This window comes from Miniopterus schreibersii (genome assembly GCF_964146895.1).
Source record: "Miniopterus schreibersii genome assembly, chromosome: 16".
NCBI classification, from domain to species: Eukaryota; Metazoa; Chordata; class Mammalia; order Chiroptera; family Miniopteridae; genus Miniopterus; species Miniopterus schreibersii.
Genome location: NC_138116.1, coordinates 33,643,511 through 33,661,846, shown reverse-complemented (window position 1 = coordinate 33,661,846; position 18,336 = coordinate 33,643,511). Strand labels below are relative to the sequence as shown.

The following is an 18,336-nucleotide window of genomic DNA, read 5'->3' as shown; positions in this document are numbered from 1 at the left end:
GCTCAGAACAGATGGCTCTGAGTCCCCACAAACACAGGCCTTTCTGCTCTGTCATTTGAACAATTTTAACACTTTCTAAATTATAGAAGCTTCAGCCTCCCTTGATCATGGATTCAGACCATCAGAAATGAAGAATCTCTTGAAGGACATTGAGTCCAGCCTCTTCCCTGTCCCATGGAGAGACTGCATCTGAGATAGGACCAGTGGCCTGCCCAAGGTCATTGTAATGGACACCATCTTTGTTTTCTTGGTTGCTTTTTTAGTCGTTTTTCCATTTCACTACCGGTTTATTTTGATGTTCAGAGCCCATCCCCTTTCCTTACAGCACTCTGGTTTCCTGGTCTTAATGGAGTTATAAATCAAGGTACGGCGTAGGATCCAACCAGACCCTCTCGCCCAGTGTTTTAAACCTTGAGTAGGGTAGCAAAAGAATAGGAAAAATGTGTCTGGACCTTGGCGAAAGCCCTCCCAATATGATGGTCCAGGGAGCCCTGCTCCTGAATCTCCAATCTTCCCATTGATTCTGTGAACTCCTAATATGTTTCCAATAAATTTCTTTCTTACTTAAGATAGTTTCTATTCCACACAACCCTACAACCCTAACTGATGTGGCCACACAGAAGGAGCAAGTGCAGTGACATACTTCTTGCCAGGATGACGCCTGGGACCTGGAATGCAGCATGTTCCTGGGAGCAGGTCAGGCAGGAGGACCTCAACCTGCTGAGCAGCATGTTCCCTCATGACGTTCCCAACAAACAAGTCCCGAGCATTAGGGACTGGGATTACAAAGCAGGTGCCCTTTAAGCCAGACAGGTGTGTTCCAGTGGCCACTCCCCTGCTCTGGTCTGACCTATACCTGTGACCTCAGCCCAGTCTGGTACTGGTCTCTCCCTCCCAGAGTCCACCAGCCCCGAAGCTCCCGCCCTGCCTCAGACACTCCAGATGATAACGTCCTATAAACTCCTGGCCAAGCACTTTGTCCAGCTCAGTCCTGAGAAGCTCCATCCACACTGCCCAGCAACCCAAACACCAGAGTGCATTGGGATCAGAAGAAACTACCCCAGATTACAGGATTCAAGCCCCAGCTCCTCAGCTGGCATCTGTGCCCCTCTGGTCGCAGCCAGTCTCTCCTGCCTCCTTTCTCTCCCCTAAAACACACATGTGCTCTCCTCTCCTGCCTCACCCTGCCTCTCCATGAGTCACCACAGATCTGCTCCATTCCCCTGGGAATTCCCTTCACCACAACTTCTGCTATTTTCCAGCTTCTAGGCCACCTCCCCAGAGGTTTCTGAGGGATGTGATCCCTTCCTCTGCCCATCAGTGTGCTTCACTAGGCCTAGCAGAGTGTTTGTCTTATCTTGGGCGGTGAGGTCCAAGGGCAGAGCTGGAGTCAGGCTCCCTGCCTGACACCAAGATGGGCACCTACTGATACCAAGAAATGTTTCTGAAACTGGTCCAAATGAGGTTTCTGATCTTTCTCCCCAGCCACCAGACTCTGGGGGGGGGGGGGGTGCTGATGTTCCGACTCTTGGGAAGCCCTCACCCTTTTCTGAGAGCCAAGCCTCACAAGGATCCTCTCCCGGGCTGTAGGGAAGAAGGTTCTGAACCTGAAGCTGGGTTCTTGTGGGCCTAGACCCAGCCTGTGAGAATCACATGAGGCCTGGGCTGGAAACGCCACATTCAACACACCTCTTAAATATAGCTGGGGTTCTGCAGCTAGAGAGGACAGGAAGGGGCCCAGGTCACACAACTAGCAAATGCTGAAGGGACCATGGCATCCTGTCTTCCCCACAGACTGGCTGCCTCCTTCTCAGGAGAAACAAAGTGTGATACTATGATTTATAACAAGTATATGTTTCTGACACAGAGCTCCTAAAACCCTTGGAATTTCCTAAGTGATAAGAACCCTAAAGGTGTCTTGCTTGTTAATGAGGTGACTTTTGGACCCCTCCTAAGGATGGAGACTTGTTGCCAGAGGAGCCAACCATGTGATTAGAGGGTTAGAACTTTCATTCCTACCAGTCCCCCAAACTCCAGGAGGGGAGAAGGGCTGGGGGTTGAGATCAATCGCCAATGGCCAATAGTTTAATCAGTCCCACTTACGTAATGAAGCGTCCATAGAAACCCAAGAGGTCAGAATTTGGGAGTTTCCAGGGTGATGAACACATGGAGACTGGGGAGAGTGGCACCTGGAGAGGGAACAGAAGCTCCCTGTCCTTTCCCTATACCCTGCCCTCTGCATCTCTTCTGTCCTTTTATAATAAACCAGTAACCTAGTAAGTAAAAGGGTTTCCTGTGTCCTGTGAGCTACTTTAGTGAGTTCATCAAACCCAAGGAGGGGAACCTCTGGTTTATAGCCAGTTGGTCAGAAGCACAGTTAACAACCTGGACTTGGGGTTGACATCTGAAGTGGGGGTGGGGTAGGCTTATAGGGCTGAACTCTTAACCTGTAGGACCTGACCTATGTCTGGGTAAACTGTCAGAATTGAGATGAATTGCAGGACACTTCGCTGATGTCAGAGAACCCCTCAGCCACATTGTAACTGGGTGCAGAACCCTTTCTAAATATCCTCATGAACCCTTTTGCTTATGCGGGGCAGCTCCCTCCATTTCATGAGCTCCAAGTGTCAAGTTGTGGGCTGAGGGGCTGGTCAGCCTGGTGCGGCCTCTCCTGAGGGGGAGCTGGGACTGGGGAACTCTTGGGCTGAGCTGGAGAGTCCTGCTCCCCGAACATGTCCCATCCATCAATAAGAGCAGGAGGGCACCACAGGAGGCAGGGATGGAGCAAGCAAGGGTCAGGAGGTGAGCGTGAGGCTGGGTCACTGCTCTGCCTACAGCTGCTGGGAGACAGGCACAGCCTGGCACAGTGAAGGGGGGCGATCAGCAAGTAAACAAGTGATCGCTTGGCTGGGCACCAGGGGACGGGGAGAGAAACTCCTGCTCACAGGCGGAAAGAACATGCCACCAGCTGCTGCCCGCCTTGAAGCTGTTGGTCTCCTGCGGGGCTCGCTGCGCCCAGCTGCTCTGAACCCAGTGGCAAGTGTGAGCCCCACAGAGCCAGCCCGCCCCATGGGCTGGGGCAGGGTCAGAGCATGAGCTGCAGGGGTAGGGGCCGGCATGCACGCAGCAGCCCACCCAGTACTCCTGCACAGCCAAGTGAGCACTGGCATGGTCTGTGGTTTGGGGGCAGCTGGGTCTGCAGGCATGGGAACTCCTCCACGTAGTTGCCTGCAACTTGAAGCCACACACCCGCACCTGCACCCTAGTAGAAATCTATCTCCAAGGCTACGATTCAGCCCCCCACCTTTTGTTCAGAGGATGAATTCATTCAGAGGGGTGTCCTGTGCCCTCCTGACCCTGCAGAGTGGGGAAGCTGAGTCACAGTGGGAGGTCCAGGGTAGGGACACCTAGAGAGCCACCTGAGCAGCTCCCTCAGTTTCCCCGCATCAGGGGCTGCCCTGCCTCCTTGACCAGCACTGCCCACCTCTTTCTCTCCTGCTCCCACTCCTACCAGAGGCATGGTGAGACTTTAAATGACATAATTGTCCAAAGGCCTGAAATAATGGGTTTTGTACTGGCCGTACTTTAATCAGGGCACACTGGCAGACAGGCTGAGGACCCCAGGCTGGAGCAGCCGCGTGCTGGGTGCAGGAACAGGCCCAGGTCTCCCACGGAGGGTGCTGACAGCTCAATTCCCAGCCCAGTCACAGGCACTGCCAGTTCTCTAGCTGGGAGCGAAGACGTGGCAGGTGCAGCTCGGCCAGAGTCCCCAAGCCACAGCCAACAGTGAGCAGAGGCACTGACACTGTGGAGACCAACAGCAGGGTTGCAGATAGGGTGGGTGGGACCTCCTTACTGCAGGACAGGGGCCTCAGGAGTCCTCTGTGGAGGCCCCCGGGCCAGGAAGCAGGAGTTGGCACTCCATGTCCGGAGTCCCTGTGGGAGGAAAGAAGCTCAGCCAGCCCCAAAGGAAGCAAAAAGTACTTTGGGACCAGGCCTGGGCACAGTCTGTCAGGAAATCCTCTAGCTTTCATTTTCAAAATAAACTCAAGATCCGACCCCATCTTCAATGCCACTACCATGGCCCCAGCCCCACCGCTCTCCCTTGATGCTGCAGAGCTTCCCATGGCCTCTCTGCATCAATGCCAAGCTGCTAAGTCTGTTCTCAACACAGTAGCCAGAGTGATGCCTTTACACTATAAACCAGCTGCCTTAAGGTTCATCTGCTGGAAATCCCACAGGGCTCCCACCTCACTCAGAGTTAGGGCCACAGTTCCTGCAAGGGTCCCTCGAAACACCCCATGCTCTAACCCCCTTACTGCCACCCTTATCCCTTTCCCCTCACTCCTGCTGCAGCTACACTAGCTTACTTGCCAGTCCTCAAACACATCAGGGACATCCCCCACCTCAGGGCCTTTGCACTGCCTGTTTCCTCCCCCAAGATAGCTGCGTGGTTCACTCTCTCACCTCCTCCAAAGCTTTGCTCCAGTGTCGCCCATGCAGTGAGGACCTCCTTAACCATCCTTTCACAAATTGAAAACTGCACCTACCTGTTCCTCTCTACCCACTTTTCCTGCTTTATGTCTCTCCATAGCACTTACCACCTCAAACATACTCTATCTTTTGCTTTTTTTGTTTGCTTCATGAATGTCTCTGCCTTCTAGAGCATCAGCTCCATGAAAACTTGGACTTGGTGTTCACTTCCCAGTATCTCCAACCTTGCCTGGCACATAGCAAGGGCATAATAACTATTCTTGAATGAATGAATGAATGAATGAATGAATGGGCAAATAAACTGGCCAGGGGCTCAGAGGGTGACTGGTGCTCCTTGCTCCTATGGGGTTCAGCCTTGAGCCTGGCATGGGTGTGAGGGGTGGGGATACCTGTGCCAGGCTGCTGGGCCTGAGCCTGGTCTCTCTCCAGGTGCAGCGCAGCCAGTAGGAAGCAGCCGCCCCCCAGGACAATGACGAAGGCACAGCACAGGGAGCTCTGCTGAAGGCTGAGGAAGCGCTGCAGGTAGGAGTCGGGGCGCCTGGCCCGCAGGGCGCTGGAGATCTGCAGAGAAGGGGGGCTGGGTTTACCAGGCCCACGAGGCCAGCCTGCAGGCCTTACCACATGCAGTTCCTCCCCAGACTCTCCCCACCTCGCACACACTCAAGCACGCCTGCAGCCCAGCCCCCCACCCGGCCTTACAAGTCCAATGAGATAGGGGCTGCTGGCGTCTCCCAGGGCGTGGCACACCGTGATCTGAAGCGCCTCTGCTGTCCCCCGGCATCTGGGCAGCACCACGGACTGTAAAACACAGAAGCACCAGGGGAGCTCCCCAAGCGAGGCCAGGGAGTGGATGCCCCCCAGTACCCACCTCCTGCTCCCCACCTGCCAAGAACATGCCCCGAGGTGTGTGAGGCTGGCCAAGAGAATAATATAAGGGGGAGTCAATGACCCCAGTGCCTGGGGCCCCAGCACTAGAACGCCAGGCCCACCAAGGCCCAGGAAGACTCTCTCATCGCCCAGGATGGGGGTGCCAGGGCCCCTGCTGAGGACACCCTTCTTGAGGGTTTGCTCTTAAACTAAGCAGGGACAAGGCATGGCCGTGACAACAGAGATGGGGCAGGAGCCCTCCAGCTCAGGGGCCCAGGAAGCAGCAGTGCAGGCTGGCAGGCAGGGTACACAGCCAGGTGTCTACTTGGTGGACACTTGGGCAGCATAGTTGGGACAGCTCGGCCCTTCTCTCGGAAAGTTTAAGCCCCACTTGGCAGACAACAGCGGCCTAGAGGCCCACATAACTCCACAGAAGAGGGCAGGGAGGTTAAGAGTATGAATTCTGGAGTCAGAATGTCTGGGTTCCAGCCCCAGATCCCCCGCTCACTGGCTGTGTGACTTTGGGCAAGTTGCTTCACCTTTCTGGGCCTCGGTCTCCGCATCCCCAGTGGGGATAACAGTACCTACATGGAGGACTATGTTCCTTACTGCTCTTCATCTGGTACCCAGAGGCTTCTGTGGTATCAGGTGGAAATAACATCCCATGGCTCCAGGAGACAGATGCCTGAGGGCATTGGAACATGCTGTGCCTCCTGCCTGGCCAGCCTCCCCCTCTCGGGTGCAGCTGCAGCATCCCTATTTGTCCTTCGGGGCTGACCTTTGGGTCACCTCCTGTGTGAAGCCTTCTCAGAGCTCAGGGACTGGCCCTGAGTTGCAGCAGCCTCTGCGTGCAGCCCTAACTGAACATGCGTCCCCCACCTCTGGGACAGTTCCTCCTTTGTCTACCTCCTCCTACCCCTACATTGTCTGGCAAGCAAAGCTCCTAATTTCTCTTGGGGCCCCTGGGGCACAGCAAGGCACCGGGCATGGAGGGGACAGCTAAATCAAGTAGAACTGTCTGGGGGACTGGTCCCAGGAAAAACCCTGCCAGAACCTAGGACCATGGCAGGGGGAGGGGGAAGGGGGGAGATTCAAGCAGAAGCCACATGGTCCCCACGGAGCAGCCACAGGGGAGCTTCCCACTCCAAAGCCTTATTCCTGAGACCTAGGCGTCCACAATCTGAGCCCATCGGTGAGTACTAACAATTAAAATAATTACTAACATTTATTAAATGCTTCCTGCAACATTTTATAATGCATATATTTTAATATATATATATGCAGCCCAGCCACAAGGGAGACAGGATTATTATCCACATCTTATCAATGAGGAAGTCTTCCACAGGGAGGGTAAGTGACTTGCCCAGGGTCACCCAGCCAGTAAACAGCAGGGCTGAGCTTTGATCCCAGACCTTCTCCTTCCAGTGCCCGGCCTTTTGACCACTCAGCTGCTGTGAGCAAGGAATCTTTCCAGAAATATTTATGTATTTGCTCTAGAACATTTGGAAAATGGAGGGAAGGATTAAAAGGACAAGTTCATCCTGAGCCTTGCAAATAGGTAGAGAGCCTGAGGAGGGGCATTCCAGGCTGGGGACAGTGTGAGCAAAGGTGTCCCTTTGGGAGCAGGAGGCCAAGGACTGGGAGCCACAGGGGGTCTGGTGAGAGGGGCCTTGTGGATGGGCAGGGCAGAGTAGCAGGAGTCACTCTGTGGGTGACTGGCTAGTCCTGGCATCACTTTTTCTGGGTGGTGAGAAAGCTGGGCCTCCCATCCATCACCGCAACCTGCCAGCAGGCCCGAGAAGGAACTGACCACAGCTCTGCACCTTCCCCAAGCACTTCCTTCTCACCCCATAATTATGTGATTACTCACTGTTAGTTCTGGGGAAAGGGGCAGGGACTCCTAAAGGCCCGTCCCTGAGTGTCCAAAAAAACCCATTCAGAGTAAGATCCAGGCATGCTGGTCCCCAGCCTCCCCTCCCAGAAGCCCCAACCAGCCACTGCTGCCAGTGGCGAGAGACATAGGTCTCCCCCCGTCCACTCTGGGTCCTCACTGTCTCCATATAGCCAGAGGGCCAAGACTGGGCCCACCAGCAGCTGGAGAGCCCAGCTGGTAATTTTAGAAGTGAGAGCCTTTGGATTCCCAAAAACCCAGACTTGCTCTATTCTGAGACAAATACACCTCTGTTTTTAATTCTTCCTTCTTAAAAGAGCTTTTCCTTTTATAGCCTGGGGCATAACCAGCGCCAACCAAGGGCCTACAGAAATTCAGAGTGGCAACCACCAGGTGCAGACTCCCTGGCAGCCTGCCTCCTGCGCTCCCCACTCAGCCCTTACACCCAGACATCCCTGGGAGTGTGAGCAGACAGCTCCCTGGGGGGCAGAAGGCAGAGCAGGGAAGCACTGGGACCGGTCAACAGAACAGGGGGGTGCTAACCCTCCAGGGGGTGGGGGGAATGTGCTGAGGAGGTGGGAAATGAGCCTGGTGGCTGGATTCCAGACCCCAGAGGATAGACTGGGAGAGGGAATGAGCTCCCCTTCTGCCTTACTCCCCATGGCTGGGATGGAGTGAGCTGACTTTGGGCCACCCCAAGTGGGGCCCAGACAGGAGGGATGGGAGGGAGCTGGAAACCCCATCGGTAGGTTCGGGGAGGCAGGGCGCTCAGCCTGGGAAGACACAGTGTCAGCCTTCCAGGGAGCAATGCCCTTGGGGACCCAGCTGGGCTATGGGGAGCTTGCTGGAGTGGGTCTAAGGTGGGTCTTGGCTGTGACGGAGCCAGATCCTTTTCATGAGCAGAGCCACCAGGGCTCAAGAAGGGAGCTCCCTGTCAGAGGTTATGTGAACAAGGGGATGGACTGCACTAGTCAGCATTTCACAGACGGTTCATGGACTGGGGAGCTAGCTGCGCCAGACCAGTGGTCTCCAAGTGTGCTGTGAGGAATATCTGTATCTGGATCGCATGGGAAATTCATTAGAAATGCAAATGCCTAGGCCCCAGCATAGACCCACTGAATCAGATTCTGAGGATAAAGGGCCTGGAAGCTAAATTTGCAACAAGCTCCCCAAACCTGAATCAATAAACTTTGAGAACCACTGGACCAGAGAGCCCTGAGGTGTCTTTCCCAGGGAGAACCTGGCTTCTCTTGTTTGTGGATCTGTGGACCAAAGAGAGCGGTGCTCCTGAGGTGGGGCTGACGCAAGCCAGTGGGGTGCTCAGGAATATGCGTGAACCGTCAGGTGTTAGCTAACCTGTCCTTATAGCCTGGGGGCCCCCTCATGCCCTGGGTCTTGCCCAGTGAGACCACCTGTGCCTCAAGAGCAAGAGCCAGCCTGCAGATGGGACCCTCCTGCACTTCCTGCCATACCCATGTCCCCACACACTTCCTGCCCCTGTCCTGCTCCAGCCCATCCCTCTCCCCTCCCTGCCCCTGGAGGTTGCTCCTGCCTCATCTCTGGAAAAGCACCACCACCTTCCCAGAATCTTCTGCCAACTCCAGCTCCCATCCTCTCTCTCCTCAGGCACAGCTTCTTGTGGGCTTGGTCTACACCCCAGGTCTCCTTCTGCACCTCCCACTCCTTCCTCACCCTGCTCCCAGCTGGCATCTACCCCTCCACTCCACAGACCAGGTCCCCGCAAGCTGCCCCTCACCTGCATTTGGCCCAAAGCCACTTTCTCTCTGCCAGGGGACTGAACTCCAAGGACTGCAAGGACTGGCCCAGCTCCCACCAACAAAGCGTCCAAAGGCAGTCTTCACTAAGGGGCTTCAGGAAGGTGGGAAGGCAGGAGAAGGGGGCATGAAGCCTTCCTGGGGTGGCGGGCCTTGCTAAGCTTTGGGGGCCTCTGAGCCAGGGAAGGACCCCAGGGAGCACTACATGGTCTGGATCATGGCCAGCAGGCCCCCTGGGCAGCTCCAGCCAGCTCCCCAGCAGAGCCAGAAGGGTCAATCTATGGCTGAGTAGCCCCACGGCCCTCCCCTTTCCCCCAACCCCTACCCCCAACACACACACAACTCCACAAAGGGCCCTTCTTGGCCAGGTTAATCATTCTTGCAAACACAGACACTCGGGGACACAGGCACAGTTTTCACATATTTGCGGAGCTGTCATGTGGAAAAGGGAGCAGCGCAGTAGGGGGCAGGCGGAAGACACTGTGGGGGGCAGGTTTCAGCTCCTCCTGAACTGCCTGGGAGAGCAGCTATGTTGGGGTCAGGGGGTGGCTCCCTGTGCCTGAAAGTGGGCAATTCCACAAAGAAAACGTCTACCAGTACTTCCCTGCTCTCCCATTTACCCAGGGCTTTCCGGCAGGCTCTCTCGCTTACCCCGCCAGGCCGGAACCCCTTTTTACACACAAGGAAACTGAGGCCCAAGGCCATTCAGCAGGTCTGTAGCTGAGCTTGGGTGGGAGCTCAAGTCCCCTGTCTGGAGAGGGAAGAAAAGAAGACCTGTCCACCCTTCAGCTGATACACCCACCAGGAGTCAAGACCCGGAGGCCTGTCTACACCCACTGAGCCTGGGCCAGGGGGAGGCAGCAGGAGTGAGCATCACTTCAATAGCAGTATTCAAGCAGGCTGTGTTGGCTAATTAAATGACCACTTCCCCACGGCCCTTTTGAACACAGGTTCTAGGAGGCCAGGACCTCTCTGGAGAGGAAAGTGGAAACTTCTGAACTGCTATCAGAATCCCAGCCAACACTCTCTGAGCCACCCTCTGGGCCAAGGCTTCACACATATCATTTCAGTTCCCCTTCACAGTAACCCCTAAAGCACTGTCATCCCCACTTGCCACACAGGGCAACTGAGGCTCAGAAGCACAAAGTCACTTGCCTAGGCCATATAGCGAGTAAGTGACAAAAGCAGGGATGAAGCCCAGGTTTGCTTCCTGAATCCAAGTCCGTGCCCCTGCTACACCATCCTCAGGACAGCTCTCAGCCAGTTGCCAGGCTGTCCTGATTCCCTTGTGCCCAGTGCTGGTGCTAGGCGGCCAGAAGGCAGGACGAGGGCTCTTGGGGTGTCCCAAGGTCTGAGACCACTGTGATCCCTTCAGTGTTCAAAGTCCTTCCCTGCATGTCCCCTAGAAGGAGGAAGGGAGGCTGGACTCTGGACCTGTGGTCAGGACAGCATCAGGTCTCATAGCCCATGACATGGGAGATGTGGTGGCCTGGACCCACCTGGGCTCAGTGGTTATAGCCCTAAAGTTCAGCATCGTCATCTACAAGCCCAAAGTGAAGGCCAAGGAGCCTGCTTGCTGAGAAGCAGTGTAGTCAAGAAAGAGGGTGGGAGGAAGGGAGCCCTGGAGTCAAAAGGCCTGGGCTCCACTTCTGGCTCAGTGCCTTTGCATGCTGTGTGTCCTTCCTCCAGGCACCTGCCCTCTCTGAGCCTCCATTTGCTCATCTGCAAAATGGGTGTGATAGAGGAGATATTTAAGAGTGTCAGGGAGGCCCAGGACCCAAGACAATTATTCAGTGACCTTGGTCCCCTACCCCAGGGTCTCCCTCCCAACATCCAGGCCACCTAATAGCAGAGGTCCAGCCCTGAGCTAGATAGACTCCAGCTCCCCCTGCTCAAAAGGCCCCAGGACCAGCTCCCCACTCTGACCACCACACCTACCAGCAGGATATCAGCAACCAGTGCCCAGTTGCAGGACAGAAGCAGTTCCCCAAGGGTCAGGAACACCTGTGGACAAATGGCAGCTGGGGTGAGGCCCCCTGGACCGCAGTCACCTAGCCCTCTGCGCACTGTTTCTTCCCGCTGTGGAGAGGGAGACTGAGGCTGTGCAGAGGAAGGCACCATCAAAACTTATTGGGGTGGCCGAGTCTGGAACTGTGCTTCCAGTTCCAGCAGCCTCAAGGGTGTGTAGACAGTCCCATCTGGGCAGGTTGGGAGCCATGGCCCGGAAGAGAGTGCCAGGCCCAGGCCTGGGGACAGCACTCTCCCTGTTGGGCAGTCCCCAGGTCCAGTGCTTGAGGTCACCCCTGGGGTCCCAGTAGGAGGCAACCAGGACTTCCAGGTCACCTTTTGAGGTAGGAAAACAGGCTCGGAGAAGAGAAAAGCCTATCCCTCCTCTTTGCTCCCCTAAGGCCTGTGTACACTGACGTGTGCCCCCCCCTTGTGTCTGCTGGTAACTGGAGGCCACTTCAGGCCCGTCTCTCCAGCTCTCTGAACCCCCCTGCTGATGCTGAAGGATTAGGACAATCCTCATTCCACTCACTCAAGAAGAGTTTAATGAGGCAGCAAGAAGGAGAAAAAAAAAAGTCTTATTTCTCAGAGCTCCCAGGAGCTTATTGCTGGGGTGGAATTAGTCATTTGTGGAGTCACGGGGCTGTGCCCTGGGCAGCCCAGGCTTTCTCTCCCAAAGGCCCATGAGCACCCAGGGCAGAGGAACCGGGGGACCACTGCCTGCACACCTACTTTGTGCCAGGCATGTCCGCTCTGATAACCCGTCTGACCTCTCAGCCACCTCATAAGGTAGATATCATTACACCCATTTCACAGGTGAGGAGACTCAAGCCCAAGGTCACACATCAAACCACTTTCCAGCAAGCCCCTCACCCCTGTGACTGGCCCTGTGCAAGGAGACAGAAAGCTGAGGGTGGGGGGAGGCTCCATAGAGGCCTCAGCAGCCACGGTGCCCAGTGACACTGGTAGGAGGGAAGTCAGAGAAAAGCCCAGGATGGAGAGGGCTTCTGGGTGGAGGTGGTGCTGAGCAAAGCCCTGAAGGATGGGCAGGATCAGGATGGGCTGAGAAGAGCCCCGAGGCCACGAGGCAGAGAACCTGCTAGAGCAGAGGCAGAGGGGAAGGCACCCCCCGCGCAGGCGGGGCCGGAACAGGGCCCAGTGTGGAGGGAGAGGGCAGACTGTGTGTTCTCTCAGGCTAACCAGTCCCTGGCCCTCTGCAGTCAAGCTCGGGGACCCTTGAGGGCAGGGCGGGTCTCCCTCTGGACACCCACAGGCGTGGGAATCAGACCTGCTGGCAGGCAGGACTCAGGCGGGGCCCAGGCCTGCTGCGGACGTGCATTCCAGCCTGACAGGATTTGTCACCCCAGCCTCCTGAGGCCACATGAAAGCCTGGGCTGGGCTCACAGCCACCCCTCCTCACATTCCAGCCACTTCCACCTGGATCGCCACCTCCAGCTTGCTGCCACCAGCCCCAGGGACCTCCCTGCCCAGTGCTGCAGCCTCCGCCTGTCTCTCCCTGCCCCTCACACCCACAGGACACGCTGAAATACACCTTTTCCTTCCTGCAGCTGGAGCAGGGTGGATCCTGACCCCAGAATAGAGCCGATCAGAAGGAGGCTGCAGTCACAATGGGGCCATTCAGGCCAAACAAGCCGCCCCGAGGATGCCAGGTTTCCCCAGACACACCTGGAAACCGGCCTCAAGCCACCAAATCCGTTTCCACTCAACGGCTTTGAGGGGCCAAAGTCCTGGCTGGGGAGAAGCCGCCTCCCAATCCCACAATTACAGTATCCTGAGCCCGCTGCTCAAGGAGGGGCTCCCCAACAAAGGGGTGTGCCCTCCTGGGTGGATGGCCTAGCCCCACTGTGCCATGCTGGGCTACCCTGGGGTGGTCGCCACCCTCTGGGCCTTGATTCCCCAACCAAACAACAATTGGGGTGGCCCAGAAGCTCTGCCGGGAGCCTCCAGCGCCAACAGCTGGTGCTTCTAAAGCTGGGACCCTCTCCTGGCACTGCTCTGCTCGTGTTCCCCACAGGCTGCGTGCAGTTTGGGTCTTAGAGCTCAGTGGCTTCCATAACCAACTCAGACTCGGTTTCTCAATTCAGCATGAGAAAGGGCCTTGGCTTGAAACAGTCACCATGAAGATTAGCCAATTGTTTCAAGCTACTCCCACAGGGCTGCCCCAGCCCCACAGTGCTGGCCTCTTCTGATGGCCACAGGCTCCTCTCACTGACCAGGTCCCCAAACTCGTTCTCTCCTCCTGTGCCCCCATGTCACTGTCCTCACTGTGTCTGAGCTGGCCAGAACACAGGCCCCAGACACAGAGTGGCCGCCAGCAAGCTCCAAAGCTGCTCTCTGGGAAGGCTCTGTACCCACACCACTCAGGCCAGACACAGGGCGGGAGGCAGGAGCGCCTACGTGCCTGGCTCACCCTCACAGCCCTCCAGCCACCGAATCCTGTCCGTTCTGCATCCTAAACGACCCTCCAATCGGCCCGTTTCTTTTGACCGCTGCTGCTGGCCTGGTCCAGGCCTCCCCTTCTCCCTCCTCCTCACCAGTTTCCCAGGCCCCACAATCCCTTGCCCCCAGGGCTGCGGGGATTTCCAAAAGGGAAATCTGATTCTGCCCTTGTCCCCTTAGCCTTAGCGCCTGGCCTGCTCCCCTGCGCCCTGACTTAGGCTCCCTGGGTGATAGGGCCTGGGAACGCTGCCTGGAGCCTGAGAATTGTTGCCCCTCAGCCTCTGGCCTTTTCCACTTTAAACTCAAGAGGATTTCCCCCTTGAGCTGGGGCAGCACTGATGACTGTCCCTGGCCTTAATCGCCCCTGGCCACAGAGGCAGGCATACACAAACACGTACACGCACATGCACACGCACACGCACACGCTCACACTGATGCAGGCACAGGAGCACACACAGACACGTGCACATGCAAGATCTCATACACGTGTCCACAAGCTTAAGCACACGTGCACAATCACGCACGTGCACACATACATGGATACTCATAACCTGGGACACACACAAAACTCACACACCACAAGTACATACATATGCAGGTAATGACATTCTAAATATTAAAACTCAGGTGGCAATAGCGCCAACCAGCTAGACGGTGGTTATAAACACTGGTACACACTTGCTGGGGTTAACTTGGTGAAAAACAGCTTATCATGTGCATGTGCATGTGCATGTGCTAGCTTGTGGTCCCATAACATGGACAGCAAACACAATCACATGTGCACATACGTATGCATGTGCACAAACATACTCATACCCTCTCACTCATGCACACGGACATGCATACACTCAGACCTTCACACATACATACACACACACATATACACACCTCTTCTCAGGTACACCTGCCCACATAGGTAGGCATGGAAGGGAGCAAGAGGAAAGATGAAGCCCCTGCCTAGAGAAGGGTCAGTCCCTACGGGGTGGTGGGCAGTGTCTCCACCTTGGTCCATCTAAGTCTTCCAATTGGGCAGTCACTCATCTCTGACCTGAAAAGAATGAATCCTAGGCCCCGCCAGAAAAGAAGGCAGGCATCCTCCAAAAACCTGTGGAGATGGGCAGGGCTAAGAGCCGATTCTCTCCTTTTATGGATCAATTCATCTCCCAGTGTGGCTGGTCCAGTCAGGACACAGGCCCCAGGCACAGACTGGCTGCCAGCAAGCTGCCGTGCTGGCTGGCACACTTTGCCCCTGGGCCTGCCAATCTGTAATTGCAGAGACTGGCTTCAGGGCACAAGGGCACCACCTGTTTCCCAGGGGCCAGCAACAGCCCAGCAGCCTGGTAGGCAGGCAGGTGGGGAGTAGGGCAGTGAGGGAGCAGAGCTCTGGTGTCCTGGGGAATTCAGCAGAGATTGTGGGCTCTCTGGGTGGGCCAGGCTGCCCATCCAAGAAGAGACACCTGCTAGATCTTGGCAGGGAAGTAGGGCCTTCAGAGGAAGGGTGAGTGGCTCTCTCAGTCCCTCTGAGGTGGCCCCTGGCAAGTCTGGTGACTCCAGCCCAAGATGCAATGCAAGATAAAGGGCTTATTTAAGAAGATTCCCAAGGCTAAGTTGTAAGAGAGGCTCCCAGAGCTGGGGCGCCTGCACAGCCTAGCTATCTGCCGCCACCCCCAAAGGCCAGAGAGAAGACTACAGCTGTGGTGGGCACACATCCTGGCAGATCCCTGCCAACCACTTCCCAAATTTTCCCCGTGGGCACCAGGCTGGTCAGATACTGGGCCTCTATCCTTGGTCCTTGCTCAGGAGCCTTCAAAGCTCAGGACAGCATCCCTGCTGGATGTAAAGGCCTTGGAGACAGCCAAGCTGGCTCTGTCCTGGGTAGTGGTGGCCACATCTCTCCTCAGGCAAGTAGGGAACTCAGAGCTCTGATCTAGTTTGGCCTGGAAGGGGTCTTAAAGTCATCTGGGGCAGCTCCTGCGTAAAGATGGAAACACAGGCTTCCCTTCCCCCCAAAAGTAAAAAAATAGTAAGTCAGAAAAAAGGTGTTTTTCACCAAAGAACAAAACTTAATGAGATAAACATTAAATATTGGCAGATGAGAGGAAAAAACAGACAATCTGGACTAGACTAGAGTGTATAGCCCTTCTCGGCTCCCCTCCCCAAAACTATTCTCCAAAATCCCCACACCGGAGGGAAATAAGCTGAAGGGTCCTTAGTCCCTACTCTTGACTGAGAACCAGTGGGAAAAGCTGCTGGGGAAATGGGTAAAAGTGGAGAAAGCAAACAATGGCTCCAGTTACTGATTCCACTCAAGGCCAGAGCACAGCCCCCGCCCCAGAAGGGGATGCACCCAGTAATTAAGAAGAATGTGGTAGAGCATTTACCTAAATCCCAGAAGAGAGGACAGAGCCCAGGTGTTGGAACAAAGACTCCTCACTGCCTCACCTGAGCCCTGCAATTCCCGCAGGCGACAGAAAACCTAATGCTCGACTCAAACTACAGCCCCTTTGGAGAAGAGAATGGTCACAGACAAGGCTGGGGGAGCATCAAGAACAAAGAGTCGCTAGCCCACATGCTATCAAAGCAAATTCAGTGTCTGAGCAGAGTTGCCCAGGCCCAAGCTAGGGGAGAGCATTCAGCAGACAGAAAAGAAATGAAAAGGAGGGAGAGAGGGGGGAGAGGAGGAAGGGAAGGAGGGGGGGAAGGAGGGAAGGGGAACAGAGAGCGCTGAAGAAAAAAGAACCCAGCCTAGAAGGCAGATGACAGGAGATGGGGCAGAAGGAAATTCCTTATAATTGCTTCAAACTATATTGAACGTTAATTCAATCAAGAAAGAACTCAAAGATGAAATGAACCCCCATAGGATGAGATATAAAGGAATATCACAGGCTTAAGGAAATAAATGGGGGGGGGGAGCAAAACAGCAAACAAGATTATTACAGAACAAATAAATTATAAACAGCTAGACACCAAATAGGCATTAATGAAAGACTTACTGATAGAGAGGAAAGGCTTGATATAATCTCACTGGCAGGTGACTTTTAAAAACACAATGAGAAGGAGACATTAGAGAGAAGGAAACGATATGGAGGACAGATAAAGGTGATCATGGCTGGGACGAGTGCAAGCAAGGCACCTAAGGCACCTAAGGCACCTAAGGCACCCGACTGGAGGAGCTGCTTCCTCTCGGGTGGCACAGTGCAGTCAGTGCCTGGGAGTGAGCACCTCCTTAAACTGGGCACCCTCAATGCCCTGCTTGCCTCACCCTGGTCCCAGCCCTGAAGATGATCCAGCCCAAGTAAAAGAAATAAATAAACCAACAAACCTAAGAGATATTCAAAGAGATGAAATGGGGAAGGAAGATGTTCAGCAGATAAGAAGAACATCATTAGGAAGAGATTTTATTATGCTATGGAATACGTAACATCGAGACACAGCCCAGCTATGATAAGCGTCCTCTGGCATGACCCCAGAGGTCCTGCCTCTTGTTTCCTCGCCCTCGCCTTGATTGCAGCCCGTAAGAGGCCAGGAGGCGGGGGGCCCAGCTAGGCTCTGCCCGGATCCCTGACCCACAGAACCCAAGAGGTAATAAATGTGCGTTGTCTTAAATGGCTAAGTTTTGGGGTGATCCGTTCCACAGCAAGAGATAACTAATACCCTAGCTAAGCTATTGAATTTCAAAAATGAATAATAAAATCTCCAGATGGAAAAAGTGACTCAACGTTAAGGATTTTTAAAAAATCATTCTCCATAGCAACATGTGATGCCAAAAGACAAGGGAGCAAATGTTTTCAAAGTAATGAGGGAAACAAAGTGTGAGCCAAAAATATATACGCAGTTAGATGTCGTTCAAGGAAAGAGTCGAAGAGGAGGAGACACTCTTAAACATGAATGAACCAAGCGAATACAATCTCGCTAACCTTTCTGGGGGGCCGCGGGGTGGGGGATGAATAAAACTACTTAACCACGAAACTCTACCCAGTTAGGAGCTGAAGCAAAATTAAGAACTCGGGAATAGGATCTGTGTAAACAGCCTGATAGTGAGCATTGCATCTATTTAAATCTGGGACTGCTGTCAAACAGCTACAAGGATTATGCTTAGAGAACAGACTGTGGGTGCTATACATCCAGAAAAAGTAAAACGAATAATATAGCTAACAAAAATCAGGAGTTTGAGAAGAAAGGGGAAGTATGAGAAGGCTGGTGGTCTCTTTCCCAGTTGGGATTGATCAATAAGTCCAAAGTTATGAAATTAATGTGGAGCTAAATTGTTCCTTTGATTTCACTTAAATTTCTTCAGGTAAATTTATATAAATTAATTAAACATAGTATATGATTCCATTTATACGAACTATGTAGACTAGACAAATCTATAAAGACAGAAATTAGAGTAGTGGTTACCTAAGGCTGGGGTAGGGCAGGCTGGGGAGAAATGGGGAGTGACTAATAACGGATATGAAGGTTCCTGTTGGGGTGATGCTATGCTCTAAAATGGATGTGGTGATGACTGTGCAAACCACTGACTTGTACACTTGAAATGGGCGAATTGTATGGGACCCGATTTATACCTCAAATCTGTTTTAAAAATTACACTACCATAGGATCCAAGTTTAATGAGAATATTTCTAAAAACATCAATCTGTGTGACCTGTATAGAATGACAGTCACCTAATTACATAATGAAAGTGGAAGCAAATAGGCCAAGATGTTGAGTTTTTAATTCTGAAAAGATGAGAATTTGGATAATAGTTATTTTCTTCTTTGTGTTTTTCTGCCTTTGCTTTTGTTTTCTACATTTCTCCCAATTACAAATGTAAAGGTTGTTTGATACAGTGTGGTAGACTG

General features: G+C 54.0%; 1 protein-coding gene across 2 annotated transcripts in view; it reads right to left on the bottom strand.

Annotated features, from left to right (window-relative positions):
* Positions 1–3,561: 3,561 nt before the first annotated feature.
* SPNS3 (SPNS lysolipid transporter 3, sphingosine-1-phosphate (putative)) overlaps positions 3,562–18,336 on the bottom strand; it is a 40,010-nt gene continuing 25,235 nt past the window's right edge. For both annotated transcript variants that reach the window (XM_081161489.1, XM_081161490.1), the window contains 4 exons: positions 10,966–11,031; positions 5,194–5,292; positions 4,884–5,055; positions 3,562–3,936 (listed from right to left, as the gene is read on the bottom strand). In XM_081161489.1, the coding sequence (XP_081017615.1) occupies positions 3,872–3,936; positions 4,884–5,055; positions 5,194–5,292; positions 10,966–11,031 (402 nt within the window). In that variant the 3' untranslated portion in view covers positions 3,562–3,871. The remainder of the gene's footprint in view (positions 3,937–4,883; positions 5,056–5,193; positions 5,293–10,965; positions 11,032–18,336) is intronic.